This window comes from Neovison vison, chromosome X (assembly GCF_020171115.1).
Source record: "Neovison vison isolate M4711 chromosome X, ASM_NN_V1, whole genome shotgun sequence".
Classification (NCBI taxonomy): domain Eukaryota; kingdom Metazoa; phylum Chordata; class Mammalia; order Carnivora; family Mustelidae; genus Neogale; species Neogale vison.
The window spans coordinates 1,521,231-1,534,566 of NC_058105.1; the positions used below are offsets into that span (position 1 = coordinate 1,521,231).

General features: G+C 61.0%; 2 protein-coding genes across 2 annotated transcripts; both read left to right on the forward strand.

The window, feature by feature from the left end:
* The first annotated feature begins 1,310 nt into the window (after nt 1–1,310).
* On the forward strand, nt 1,311–8,291 carry LOC122896748 (renin binding protein). Its single transcript, XM_044234802.1, has 11 exons — nt 1,311–1,412; nt 1,706–1,815; nt 1,975–2,050; nt 2,253–2,328; nt 2,460–2,632; nt 3,159–3,383; nt 3,977–4,058; nt 4,316–4,491; nt 5,136–5,267; nt 7,945–8,032; nt 8,127–8,291. The coding sequence occupies exons 1-11, from the start codon at nt 1,386–1,388 to the stop codon at nt 8,273–8,275; spliced, it is 1,314 nt and encodes a 437-aa protein (XP_044090737.1). The 5' UTR covers nt 1,311–1,385; the 3' UTR covers nt 8,276–8,291.
* A 321-nt stretch (nt 8,292–8,612) lies between these two features.
* NAA10 (N-alpha-acetyltransferase 10, NatA catalytic subunit) lies at nt 8,613–13,024 on the forward strand. The gene is made up of 8 exons (XM_044234803.1): nt 8,613–8,769; nt 9,202–9,300; nt 9,560–9,618; nt 10,428–10,473; nt 10,559–10,674; nt 10,899–10,943; nt 12,177–12,261; nt 12,692–13,024. Exons 1-8 carry the CDS (start codon nt 8,749–8,751, stop codon nt 12,926–12,928), a joined length of 708 nt encoding a protein of 235 aa, XP_044090738.1. The 5' UTR covers nt 8,613–8,748; the 3' UTR covers nt 12,929–13,024.
* The last annotated feature ends 312 nt before the right edge of the window (nt 13,025–13,336 follow it).

Below are 13,336 nucleotides of genomic sequence, written 5' to 3' on the forward strand. Positions count from 1 at the left end.
GAGTGTATCGCCCGCAGGTGGTTCCTGCAACAGACAGGTGCTGCAGGAGGGACTCTCAGTGCTGGCTCCCTTGTGCATGTGAGTCAGGCTTCAGAAAGAAAAGGAGCAAAAATTATATTGAACAGACTGGGACGGTGCAGCTGTTGGTATCAGTAGCACGGGTCGGGCAGCCGGGGGGGGGGGGTACAGCTGCTGCTTGGTGCTGGGGCAAGGGCGCGGGGAAATGGCCTCGGTCCCCTCTCTTCCGGTCATGCCATCTCTGCCCTTCCGGTGTGTGGGCCCACGCGGTGCTGGCTCTCAGCTGCCTCTCCTGGGCAGCCTCCCAGGGCAAGCCGTCCCTGGTGCTCACTCCGTTGGGCTCACAGTGCCTCATGATGGGACCCGTCCTGTGGCTCTTGATACCAGGAACCATGGCTCTGTCTTCCCCATGGCACCAGTTCTGATCTGATCTGTAGCCCAGTGGTCTGGGGGGGGGCGGGGGGAGCTGCAGGAGCAGTGGCTGGGCGGGGGGGAGGATGCCGGCAGGTGCACAAGGTCTGCGTGAGGCTGGCCCCAGAGTGGTGGGCCTGTGCGGATTGGCCAGGCATGTGTCAGATGGCTCTGGGACACTCCCCTTCCCCGGCCCTCCGCTCACCTGCCTCATAGTGGCCCGAGGGGCTCTCGGGGCCATGCCATTATAGCCTCGGAGCACAGCACTCTGCGGCCTCCTGGGGAGAGGCCTGTGTGTGGGGAGAGGAGTGGTGCCAGCCCTCTGTCTTCAGACTGGCCAAGGCCCCATCCACTGGACCCAAGGCCGCCGGGGGGCTCACCCACAGGAACCTTAGAAACTTCCACATACCGAAGACTTGTCCTTGGCTAGGCACGACAGGGAGAGAGTGCAAGGAAAACGGGAGAGCCTGGACGTGAAGGGATACACCGTAAACAATGACAAGCATCTGTGAGCGGGGTGGGTATGAGCCCAGTCGGACCCAAAGCCAGGGCCTCCACTAAGCATGAGCTGGGGACATCACCCTCAGCTGCCCTGCCCTGCCCAGGCCCCTTCCGCAGGACTCTTCCCCAACAACTCAGTTCAAGGATCCAGCCCCACGCTCCCTGCCCCAGACTGCCCTGACAAGTCACCCAGCATTTCCCATCAGGAGGCCCTAGAACCGCCCGGCGGCAGTTGCTACTGGCTCTGCCCTGCTCTGCTCGGCCCACGGGTCTTGGCCCGCGAGCGTAGGGGCGGTGCCGGAGCACGGGGGCGGAGCCGTGCGACCGCCAAGCCCCGCCCCCAGACTCCGCGGAACTTCCCGGAGGAGGGGGCGGGTGGGGCGCGGCAGGGTCAGCTGAATGACAGTCACGGGACTACGACCAGCTCTGTCTGGCTTCCCGGAGGAGAAGGAAGGATGAGCGGGGGTCTCCAAATGTGGCAGGCCAGTGGAGGGGCCATACTGGGGAGGGTGTTATTCTGGAGGATTCCCAGGACGGTGGGGTCAGTTCTGGGGCCGGTCCCCAGCCAGAGGACAGCCCCACGCAGGGGTGTGGGGAACCCTGAGGTCTGGGTTCTGAAGCCTGGGGGCCCAGGGGAGACGGCTCAGGCAGCCCTGGGGTCCCCTGGAGCGTGGGGTGACCTGAGGGCACAGAGGAGCCTGTTGAGGAGTTTGGCAACTGGGAAAATGGGGAGGGCTGTGGGGAAGCTGTGTCTTCAAGTCCCGGGTTCCCCCAGGATATGGAAAAGGAGCGAGAGGCTATGCAGACCTGGAAGGAGCGCGTGGCGCAGGAACTGGACCGCGTGGTGGCTTTCTGGACGGAGCACTCTCGCGACCAGGAGCATGGGTGCGCCTTGCCCTTCTGGTGCCGGGGGGGGGTGGTCTTTGCCCGTCCTGAGCCCCCATCTCACTCTCAGCTGACTCAGATCTGCTGAGCCCAGCAGAGCAGCAGACCCGGTGGTTGCAAGGCCCCTTGCCCGCTTTGCTAACACTGTGCATCCCACAGGGGTTTCTTCACGTGCCTTGGTCGAGATGGGCAGGTGTACGATGACCTCAAGTATGTCTGGCTGCAGGGGAGGCAGGTAGGGCATGTGTCCCGGCAGGAAGCGCTCCCAGAGGTGGCTGCTAGAGTCGACTTGGCCGGTCCGCAATCTGCACGCACCAGGCTGGGCACCTCCACACACCTCCTCCCATGGCAGGGGCACCTGAGGACGACTTCTCCCAGCCCTGCAAACCCCTGCGCTGCTCCCCGCTTGAGCCATATTCCCTCCATTCCCCCCGCAGGTGTGGATGTATTGTCGCTTGTACCGAAAACTTGAGCGATTCCGCAGCCCTGAACTTCTGGAGTCCGCCAAAGCAGGTGCACCCTCCCTGCCCCCATCTCCTCAGAGGCCCGTCCAAGCTTCCTGCAGTTCTAGGGGGTCCAGAAGCAGTGAAGGGCCTGGGGGCAACCTGACTTCAGCTCAAGCGTGGCAACTTCCCAACCACCAGGTGGCGAATTTTTGCTGCGTTATGCCCGAGTGGCACCTCCTGGAAAGAAGTGTGCCTTTGTGCTGACGCGGGACGGCCGCCCGGTCAAGGTGCAGCGGACCATCTTCAGCGAGTGTTTCTACACCATGGCCATGAACGAGCTGTGGCGGGTGACGGGGGAAGCGCGTTACCAGGTGTGCGGGAAGAAGGCTGCTTTACGGCCACCTGACGCCTTCCTGTTCGTGTGCAAGCCTCCTCCCTGGGCTCCGTGTGCACATGGGGTCTGTTGCCAACAGCAGTCCTTCTTCTGGGCCCCCATGGGCCCAGAGCTGCTGACGTCAGCCCCCTCACTGCACTGTACTGTGAGGGGTACCCCCTCCCTGGAATCTATGCACAGAGCACACAGAGACCAGTCCACACCTGCCCCCGCCGAAAGGGAGCTCTTCCTCCTCCCTGGAGCCCCTTGGGCTCTCAGACCCGACCTCACTGCCCGGGAGTGGCCCGCACCCACAAACTGGGAGACACCCCCTCCGCCCCGAGGCAGGGTGGGACAGATCTACATGGGCCCCCAGCCCCCAACCCAGGCCTGGGGCCCAAAGTCGGCCCTTGGTGAAGTGGTCCTAGGAGCGGGCGGGAGGACGAAGCTCTCCCACCCCAGGTCAGACCGCACGGATGCCGCCTCGGCCCTGGCCTCCCCTCGCCTCCCTTCTCCCCACCCAGAAGGAAGCGGTGGAGATGATGGAGCAGATCGCGTGCTGGGTGCGGGAGGACCCGTCGGGGCTGGGCCGTCCGCACCTCCCCGGGGCCCCGGCCTCCGAGTCCATGGCGGTGCCCATGATGCTGCTCAACCTCGTGGACCAGCTCGGGGAGGCGGACGAGGAGCTGGCGGGCAACTACGCGGAGCTGGGGGACTGGTGTGTCCAGAGGATTCTGCGGCACGTCCAGGTGGGGGCCTGGGGGGGACACCCAGGGGACAGGAGGCTGACCCTCACCTGCCAGATGGGCCCTGGGAGCCGGGGATCAGGGTGACCCCCCCACTCCCCAGGCCCTGAGGCACCTCCATAGCCTACACAGGCACACCCCCAGCTGGGCCTTGGTGGCCCCCTTTACAGGCGGGGAGACCCGGTGGGGGTGGGGGTGGGGAGCTCGGCTTGGGGCCAGAAGCCCACACCCCTGGGAAGGGTGGAGGGCCGGGGAGCCCAGGGGGGCCAAGGGCAGGAGGGAAGGGGCCGGCGGCTCTGGCATGTTCAAGAGCAGGAGACCCAGCCAGATCCAAGTTCTTCCGGGCCTCTGTGGGCAGCCCAGCCAGCCTTAACTCAGTCCCTGCTCAGTGTGTCACTCTTCCCACCTTGGGGGCCCAGGCAAGGGTCAGAACGCATTTAGGCCCTTGGGCCCCTTCTCAAATGCTCCCTCTGAGCCAGGCCTGCCCAGGATCACAGATGACAGAGGTGAGGGCAAGTGGGTGCACCTTTCCAGTTGGATGGGCAGGAGCCAAAGGCAGATTCACCTTCCCATGTTCCTCCCTCCCTCCTGGGCAGAGGGATGGACAGGCTGTGCTGGAGAACGTGTCCGAGGACGGTGAGGAACTTCCTGGCTGCTTGGGGAGGCACCAGAACCCAGGTAAGGAATAGAGTAAGCTGGGGGTGGGGGGGGCAGGAGGAAGGGACTGCTCAGTCCCTGGTTCTGCGTCTTAGGTGTGGGGAGTGCCCGGGGGCTGCTTCCGCCCTCCCTGCTCCAGCAGCTGCTGAGAGGATGGGGCAGAGAAGCCGGGACGGGCCTCCCAGGCTGGGGTGTCAGCAGCAGGAGGAGGAAGGGAGGCACCTGCCTTGGGGGGCGGGGGGAGTCCACTGCCTGTCTTGACCCAAAGCACTCACCAGGCCATGCGCTGGAAGCTGGCTGGTTCCTGCTCCGTCATGCTGTCAGGAAGGGTGACCCCAAGCTCCGAGCCCACGTTATCAACAAGTTCCTGTTACTGCCCTTCCGCTCTGGCTGGGACCCTGACCATGGAGGCCTCTTCTACTTCCAGGATGCTGACGGCCTCTGCCCCACCCAGGTGGGAATGTGCCCAGGGCCACATGGTACCAGGCTGTTCAAGGCTTTCTTCCCTGGGAGGCGGGTGCTGTCATCACTCATTTCATGGGGGGCGGGACCTGGGTCTCAGGGTGATGAACTTGCCCAGTGTGACCCTGGTGGGAAACTCCTCTCTGCCAGTGGCCCTCACCCTTCCGCCAGCGAGTGCAGACCATGCCAGTTCTGAGATACTTGTGCCCTTCATCTTTGAAAGGCGCTCTGGGCGACTCTTAGGCGTCGGTAGTGGGAGCAGGTTTGCACCCTTATGTCCACCGCCTCTGCTTGGGTTTTGACCCCACGGAGATCTGCAGAGGGTGACCAACCCTGCCATCAGCAGGAGCTGGTGTCCAGCGGGCTTTAGACAGGCTGACAAGGCAGACAGGATTTCGGTTCCAGGGTTAGAAAGGGAGGCCACCCCACCCTGGCCCTTGGGAAGGGGTTGTTAGGGGGTGCATCCCAGTCAGGAAGCTGGTCCCGTGCAGAGGGGCCGTTCAGACCCTCAGGGACATCCAGCCTGTGATGAAGGCCCAAGTGCTGGGGCCTGATGGAGTCTGGGCCTCGATCGGGAGGTTGGGCCGAGAGGGGCGGCACAGGGCTCGCAGACACCTGTCGCTGCTCTGCTGTCAGCTGGAGTGGGCCATGAAGCTCTGGTGGCCACACAGCGAAGCCATGATCGCCTTCCTCATGGGCTACAGTGACAGTGGGGACCCTGCCTTGCTGCATCTCTTCTACCAGGTGGCTGAGTACACCTTCCGCCAGGTAAGTGTGGCTTCCGGGTCCACAGTGCTCTTGGGTTCTGCAAGGGGGCGAGGGAAGAGCAGGCAGCTGTCCCTCTCAGGGCGGCCCCCCAGCCAGGCTTTCTTGGACTGTGGGAAGAGGCTAGGCAGGGATGGGGAGACGGATCTCACAGCCCCTTTTCCTCCCCCTTAGTGGGTGTGGTCCCAGAGGTCTGGTCCCTGGTGCCCTCCATTCACTCCATGGAGCAGCCGCTGCCCCCTCTGGAGCTGATGCTGCGGGGGAGGGCGGCAGCACGGGCAGGGTATAAACAAGTAAACATACAAACATGTCACTTTGGAAAATACATCAAGGGCAGGGGACTGGGGGCGGGCAAGTGGGAGGGAGCAAACGCAGAAGGGGTTGCTCTCCACAGAGGAGGTACCTCATGGGATTTAGGCATCACTGGCTCCTGGGGCTTTGGGCAGGGCAAGAATCAGCTGTGAGGTCAGAAGGCAGCCAGGGGTCCACCAGAGGCCAAGCACTAGGAACAGAGTGATGTGCTAGGTGCCTCCCGGGGGGTGCGCCTGGTGATGACTGAGGATTCCCGGCGTGTTTCTAAAGCTGTGATCCACTCCACTGGTCCATCCCGGCATGGGAGGTTCTACACGTGGTCTCCTGGGGTCTGTGTACTTCGGAACTTGGAAGAAAATTAGACCTTTCTTGGCACTAACCTCTGACTGGGATCCAGTGTTCACTTCTGCGTGTTAAACACAGGAAATCAGGAGACCTGCAGCTGTTAGAGGTCACCGGTTTAAACTGCGTAAAATGAAATTTAAAGATTTTTTTTATGCCTTTTTAAAAAAAATTGGACAGATCACAAGTAGGTAGCGAGGTGGGCAGAGAGGAGGGGGAGGCAGGCTCCCTGCTGAGCAGAGAGCCCGATGCGGGGCTCTATCCCAGGACCCTGAGATCATGACCTGAGCCAAAGGCAGAGGCTTAACCCACTGAGCCACCCAGGCGCCCCAAAGTTTTTTTTCTTTTTTTAAAGATTTTATTTATTTATTTGACAGAGAGAAATCACAAGTAGATGGAGAGGCAGGCAGAGAGAGAGAGAGGGAGGCAGGCTCCCTGCTGAGCAGAGAGCCCGATGCGGGACTCGATCCCAGGACCCTGAGATCGTGACCTGAGCCGAAGGCAGCGGCTTAACCCACTGAGCCACCCAGGTGCCCCCAAAGATTTTTTTTAAAGATTATTTATTTATTGGAGAGAGCACGGATGCGAGAGAGAGAGAGAGAGAGAGAGATCAGGAGTGGGGGAAAGGGCCGAGGGAGAAGCAAGACTCCCTGCTGAGCAGGACCCTGAGATCATGACCCGAGCCGAAGGCAGACGCTTAATCGACTGAGCCACCCAGGCGCCCCAAGAATACATTTTATTTTTTATTTATTTATTTTTTAAAAATATTTTATTTATTTATTTGACAGAGATCACAAGGAGGCAGAGAAGCAGGCAGAGAGAGAGGAGGAAGCAGGCTCCCTGCTGAGCAGAGAGTCTGATGCGGGGCTCGATCCCAGGATGCTGGGATCATGACCTGAGCCACCCAGGCACCCTTACATTTTATTTTTTAAGAAAGATTTTAGGGTCGCCTGGGTGGCTCAGTTGATTAAGCGTCTGCCTTCGGCTCGGGTCATGATCCCAGGGTCCTGGGAACGAGCCCCACAGCAGGCTCCCTGCCCGGCGGGAAGCCTGCTTCTCCCTCTCCCCCTGCTTGTGTTCCCTCTGTCGCTCTCTGTCAAATGAATAAATAAAATCTTAAAAAAAAGATTCTCCCTAAAGGAGTATAGTACTGAGGAGGTACTATCACTATGGTGAAGAAGGGAAATTAAAAAAAAAAAAAAGATTTTAGAATTCGTGTGCACGCATCCATGCACAACCAGGGGGGAGGGACAGAGGGAGAGAATCTGTAGCAGAAGTCCCCTCCAGGAAGCAACTACAAAGTTACATGAAGGTCCGTAACTCCACTGGAATTCTACTGTTTCCTTTAAATCAATTTTCTTTTCCTTTTTTTTTAAAAGACTATTTTTTTTAGGATTTTTATTAATTTATTTGACAGAAAGTGAGAGAACAAGCGGGAGGGGGGGAGTGGGAGAGGGAGAAGCAGACTCCCCACTGAGCAGGGAGCCCGATGCGGGGCTGCATCCCAGGACCCTGGGATCATGACCTGAGCTGAAGGCAGACGCTTAATGACTGAGCCACCCAGGTGCCCCTAAAATCAATTATTTTAAATCAATTTTCTTAAAGTACAATTTATACACAGTAAAGCCTATCCAAGTGTTCAGGTCACTGAGATACAACAATGTATGCATCTGTGTAACTACATCTGTGCATCTATCAAGCTGTAGAATGTTTCTCGTTGTCCCCAAACAGGGTGCTACTTAATCCCTTTCTGTAGTGTTTCAGGTCTCAGCCTGTGGCCCCCCTCCCCAGCGGGTGGTCTAGCTGCCCACTCCCATCCCCAGGCAGAAAGAGAAAAGCCCCCGCCTTCATCTTTGTCCTGGAAGTGGTCCTGCTTTTAAAAGTGGAGATTTTGGAGCCCCGTCACCTGGGGCCAGCCCTGGCTGTGACCCCGCGGTAGTGGTGCGGTGGGAACGGTGAGCGCCCCTTTACGTGGCCTTGCGGCGCCTGGGAAACTCCTGGAGGCCTTGTTACTGTCTCATTCCAGTTTCGGGATCCTGAGTACGGGGAATGGTTCGGCTACTTGAACCAAGAGGGGAAGGTCGCTCTCACCATCAAAGGGGGTCCTTTCAAAGGTGAGTGGGGGACAGACAGGGCGGGGGCCCGCAGGGGCTTGGGGCAGTCGGCTGCCCCTGGGCCTCTCAACAGCTGTCCTACCTCTCCCCGCAGGCTGCTTCCATGTGCCGAGGTGCCTCGCCATGTGCGAGGAGATGCTGGGTGCCCTGCTGAGCCGCCTCCCCGTGGCTCCGGGTCCCAGCTCTGGCTCCCCTCCCGCCGTGCCCCCCGCCGTACCCCCCGCCAGCCAAGGCGCGAAATAAAACCGAGCGTGCTGCACTACCTGTGTGCGTGCGTGTGTGGGATCGCGGGATGAGGGTGGCGCGCAACCGGCACGAGCGGATCCACGGGAGCGGACCGAACCCGGACCCGCCCCGCGCGCTGGGCCGTCCCAAGAGCCCCGTGACGGGTCCGCCCCGCGCCGGGGCTCGCCCGGCCATTGGTTCGCCCCACGCCCTGTCCCGCCTCCCGGGCAGGCCCCACCCCCGCACCGGCCCCCACCCCAAGCATTGGTCCGGCGGCCGCGAGGGCGGGTTCGGCGGCGTGCACTTCCGGCCGGCGGCCGGGCCAGGCGCGCGCCGCCCCTTCCGCCACCGCCCCCGCGATCCCCGAGACCCAGCTCCAGCCCCGGCCCCGGCCCCAGCCCCGGCCCGGCCGCCCCGGCTTCGCTTTGGAGCGCGGCGGCAGCTGACTGCGCGTTTACGACCCGCTGGGAACCGCGTGCCCCGTCGCCGTTATGAACATCCGCAATGCGAGGGTGAGGGGCAGGGGCGGGAGGCTGTCCGCGCCGCGTGGGTGCGCGGCCCGCTGGCCGCGTGCGCATGCTCCCGAGGGGCCCGGCCGAGTCCCGGGAGGGTAGCTCCACGCGCCTGCGGCCTCGGAGCATGGACAGGTGAAGGCCACCGTCCCTGTGGGGCTGGACCCGTCCGAACAGGAATGTCGGGGCTCAGTTGCCTGATGTCCCGAAACAGCCTGGCGTTCAGATCCATTCCTGGGACGGATGATTTCTGTGGCGACTGTGCGCCAGGCGTGTGCAAAGACAGATAGTCCCAGCGCCCGCCCAGCCCCGCGGGGGTGGGGATCGGGGCGGGGGGCAGACAGACAGGGAGCAGGGTTCTAACGTGGCTGAGGCCTACTTAGGCACCCCAGCCCCTGGCCTGACCGCATTCTACCGCCTGCCCTCCCGCAGCCGGAGGACCTCATGAACATGCAGCACTGCAATCTCCTGTGCCTGCCCGAGAACTACCAGATGAAATACTACTTCTACCACGGCCTCTCCTGGCCCCAGGTGTGCAGCTGCGGAGTTTGGCGGTGGGGGACAAAACCAGGCCAAGGGACATCCGAGTGGGAGGAACAGCAGTGGGGTGTGTGGAAGGAAACCAAGCCACTGGACCTAGAGGTCAGGAGCTGTCACTGAACTCGCCACTGAGTCGGTGTCTGTCATGCGCACAGTGACAGGCGGGCAGTGGGACCAAGTGCCTGCCAAGGGTTCCCCCACCCCGGACAGGAAGTTATTCTCTAACTTTTTTCTTCTCCCTGTCACCCAGCTCTCTTACATCGCTGAGGATGAGAATGGGAAGATTGTGGGATACGTCCTGGCCAAAATGTGAGTCACCAGAGTTGGCAGTGGATTGGGGGTGGGGCGGGGCACCAACACCACGTGTGTCTCCTAGATGCTGCCCTGTAGTGGTTTTTCTTGTTTTAATGAATCAATCTACTGGTTTTTAGTTCCGTTTTGGGTTTCCAAAATTACTGGAAAGTATTGACTTCCCGTACACCCCCTACCCTTTGACCCCAAGTTTTTTCTATCACTAACACCTTGGAGTACATTGGCGACAGTTGACGAAGCAGTATGACCACATTATTAAAGGTCACGGTTTACAGGAGGGGTCATACTTCATGGTGTTGGGCACATGTGTAGTGACGTGTAGCTGCTGGTCTAAAACCCGTAGTTTCAGTGGCCTAAAAATCTTTCCTGTTGTTCCCTTTCTCCTCCCCCCTTCCCCATGCCAGCCACTGCCACACTTACTTACTGTCTTACTGTCTCTGTAGTTCTGCCTTTTCTAGAATGTCACGTGTTTGGAAGCGTACGGTATGGGGCCTCTTCAGATGGGTTCCTTTCACTTAAGTCACGGCACTGAAAGGTCCGCCACGGGTTTTCCTGGCTCAATGGCTCGATTCCTCGCAGCACAGTCAGCGTCTCCATCGGGCTGCTTTGACAGTGTGCTTGTGTTTTGTGTTTTGTCTGCGGCGTGGGGTTTTGAGAGTCCAGCTCTGCCCCACCCCAGGTCTGGGGGATCTTCGGAGCCGCCAGAGGAGTTCTGTGCTCCTGCTCTTTGCTTGCACCGTGGACGTGGGCTGGTGACCGCCTCGGCACCAGGCTCCTCTCCAGCCTCTCCTCTCTCCTCGCTTTAGGGAGGAGGATCCAGATGATGTGCCCCATGGACACATCACGTCGCTGGTGCGTAGGACCCACCCAGGTTCTGGCAGGGGTGGAGGTGGGCTTGGTTGGGGCGGCCCTCAAGGTCCCACCCTCCTCCCGCCAGGCTGTGAAGCGTTCCCACCGGCGCCTCGGCCTGGCTCAGAAGCTGATGGACCAGGCCTCGAGAGCCATGATCGAGAACTTCAATGCCAAATACGTATCCCTGCACGTCAGGAAGAGGTGGAAGCCAGGGCGGAGGGAAGGGCAGGGGAGGGGAGGGGGGTTGCTGAGGGAGGGTGGGGCGGGCGCTGAGGCAGGGGGAGGGTCGGGGGTCCTGGGGTGCCCTGGCTTTCGGAGAAGATCTGGGACGTGGTATTAGTGGGGTGGGGGTTTCTGGGAGGAGGGGCTGGACCCGGCGCGCTGTCCCTGTCTGTGCAGCTCAGCAGTGCCTTGTTCCCCTGCAGTAACCGGGCCGCCTTGCACCTCTATTCCAACACTCTCAACTTTCAGTAAGTAGCTCAAGACTTTTCTAATAGGATGGGGTGGTCCCAGGTCTGGCTCATCCAGACATCAGAGCTGCCTTCCGGTGGGGGGATGTGGGTGGCTGGAGGGAAGACCTGCAGTCGGTTGAGATGGGGACTGGGCCGTGGACTCCACGCGTTCCCAGGAGGTCTCCTCCGGTGTCTGTGACGACGGCCCCTGCCGCTACAGTACGCTCAGGATGCATTTGGTGTGGCTCTTGCTGTGTCGCTTGACACCGGCTAGGGCTAGGTGAAGGACACACAGGCTTCTTAGTAGAGGTGAGGGCCTGGGAGATGAGCAGAAGCAGGGTTCAAGGGCACCTGGCACCTGGAAGCATCCAAGAGGCCCAGGAGAAAGGAGAATGTCATGCTGCCGAAACCGTAGCACGTTCAGGCCAGTACGGCCTTTGGCAAGAACAATGGAGGGATCTCAAGTTCTGGGCTGGCTGTCCTGGTGCATGAGGACAAGCCCGCCTGGGGACATGAGCGTCTCTATGTGCCTGGCACAGGACAGGGAAAGCCTGGAGGGAAGTGGTGTGACCGGTACGTGGTGGTGAAAGCTGCTTGACAGTGAGGCGGGGATCAGGGCCCAGAGAGGCAGCTTTAGCCTCGGTTCCGTGGGAGATGAACAGGGCCCTCGGGGAGGGAGCTTTGATCTGGACGTACATGTTTCCAGTGGCCAACAATTCTGGGGTGTCAGGGCTGCCGGGCCCTCCAGCGCCCCTTCCAGCCAGTGGCAGGAGTACCCGGGTCTGTATGTACACCCCCTGCTGGTGCAGGTGCCTAAGCTGCTCCGAGCGGGGGTCGCAGGGCCTGGCAGTGAGCGTCAGGAACAGAGGCCCAGCGCCCGTCCTCTTCATTTCCCGTTGCTGGACACACAAGTCAGCCTGCCTTTGCTCAGTCAGGGGTAGGTAACAGGGCGTGGAGAGACAGGATGTCTCAGTTCAGGGCTTCAGCTCAATATAACCACAGAAACAGATCCTTGCCAATCAGGTTAGGGACACAGGACAGTGGCAGCTCCCAGAGGCATAAAAACATCGGGGGCTACTCACTGCTTGACTCCTGGAGAGCGCTCAGGGAAACGGGGCTTGCTGTCTCCAGAAGGGTCCTTCAGTTTTAGGTTTACAGAACTATGCTGCCCCGCTAGCAGAGGAGGCCAGAAGCCTGAGGAGAATTTGCCCTCTGACTTGGGTCGCTCATTTCTGCACTTCCTGCTTCCAGGATCAGCGAAGTGGAACCCAAGTACTACGCGGATGGGGAAGACGCGTACGCGATGAAGCGGGACCTCACCCAGATGGCGGACGAGGTGAGCGTTCCTGGGGGCCAGGCCAGCAGGGAAGGCCCTCTGGGAGTGCCTGAGGCAGTAGGAGGCCTTCTGCACCCAGAGGCGAGGGGACTGGCGCCCGCGCCGGTGGCCGTAGCGCTGGGAGTCCTCCGCTGCCGCTCCGGGATGCCACTCTCTGCAGAAGCCTGTACTGTCTGAGGCGCGATGGCCAAGGGGAGGGAGGAGGCCCCGGCACGTGCTGAGAACTAGGGCCCCCAGGGTTTAGGGGTGAGACACAGCTGGATGGAGGACAAAGTCAGGGCCGGGCCCTGGCCCTGGCCCGCGGCCCCCAGCAAGTGACAGGTGCAGTCTTCCCTCATCCCCAGCTCGGGTGGCAGGCAGGGGCCCACGTGGTCTGGAGACTTAGGCCCTGTCTCCTTCCTCCTGCGTCTCCCTGGGCTCCTGGCGGCAGCTGAGGCGGCACCTGGAGCTGAAGGAGAAGGGCAGGCATGTGGTGCTGGGCTCCATCGAGAACAAGGTGGAAAGCCGGGGCAACTCACTTCCAAGCTCGGGAGAGGCCTGTCGTGAGGAGAAGGGCCTGGCTGCTGAGGATAGCGGTGGGGACAGCAAGGATCTCAGCGAGGTCAGCGAGACCACAGAGAGCACCGACGTCAAGGACAGCTCAGAGGCCTCTGACTCCGCCTCCTAGAGCCTGCACTTGCTCCTCTCCCCACCCTGACCTGCCCGACCTGTCCTTGCCGCCCCTCGAGGTTTCACAATAAACTTCACTCAGCGGCCTTGGGGAGTCTGTGTGTGCCTGTGTGTGCATTGGTGGGGCGGGTGGGCGGCTGCCTCTCTCCAGACCCTGTATGTCCCCGCGGATACGGGCCTCAGCCTTTTGGCACCACATGTCCTGCTAAGCCCATATAGAAGGCAAGAGCTTTGTCAGGGTTTAGAGGTGGGGCTCCCAAGTCTGATGGCTTTCGGCACCTTTGGGCCCAGAGGAGGGAGACCCCGGAGTTCTGGAAGCCGGTCCCTGCCAGGGAGCAAATGATCCCTCTTCTGAGCCCTGCTCTGCCGCTGCCTCCATGGGCTACTGATGTCGGAAAAGCCGGCT

What these genes read in the sequence shown, in the direction of transcription:
- LOC122896748 (XM_044234802.1), top strand. Translation starts at nt 1,386, where the DNA reads ATGAGCGGGGGTCTCCAAATGTGGCAG. An exon ending in GGATTCTGCGGCACGTCCAG is followed by an intron (nt 3,384 to 3,976) that starts GTGGGGGCCTGG and finishes CCTCCTGGGCAG; the next exon opens with AGGGATGGACAGGCTGTGCT. An exon ending in ACGGCCTCTGCCCCACCCAG is followed by an intron (nt 4,492 to 5,135) that starts GTGGGAATGTGC and finishes CTCTGCTGTCAG; the next exon opens with CTGGAGTGGGCCATGAAGCT.
- NAA10 (XM_044234803.1), top strand. Translation starts at nt 8,749, where the DNA reads ATGAACATCCGCAATGCGAGG. An exon ending in ACGGCCTCTCCTGGCCCCAG is followed by an intron (nt 9,301 to 9,559) that starts GTGTGCAGCTGC and finishes CCTGTCACCCAG; the next exon opens with CTCTCTTACATCGCTGAGGA. An exon ending in TCCCTGCACGTCAGGAAGAG is followed by an intron (nt 10,675 to 10,898) that starts GTGGAAGCCAGG and finishes GTTCCCCTGCAG; the next exon opens with TAACCGGGCCGCCTTGCACC.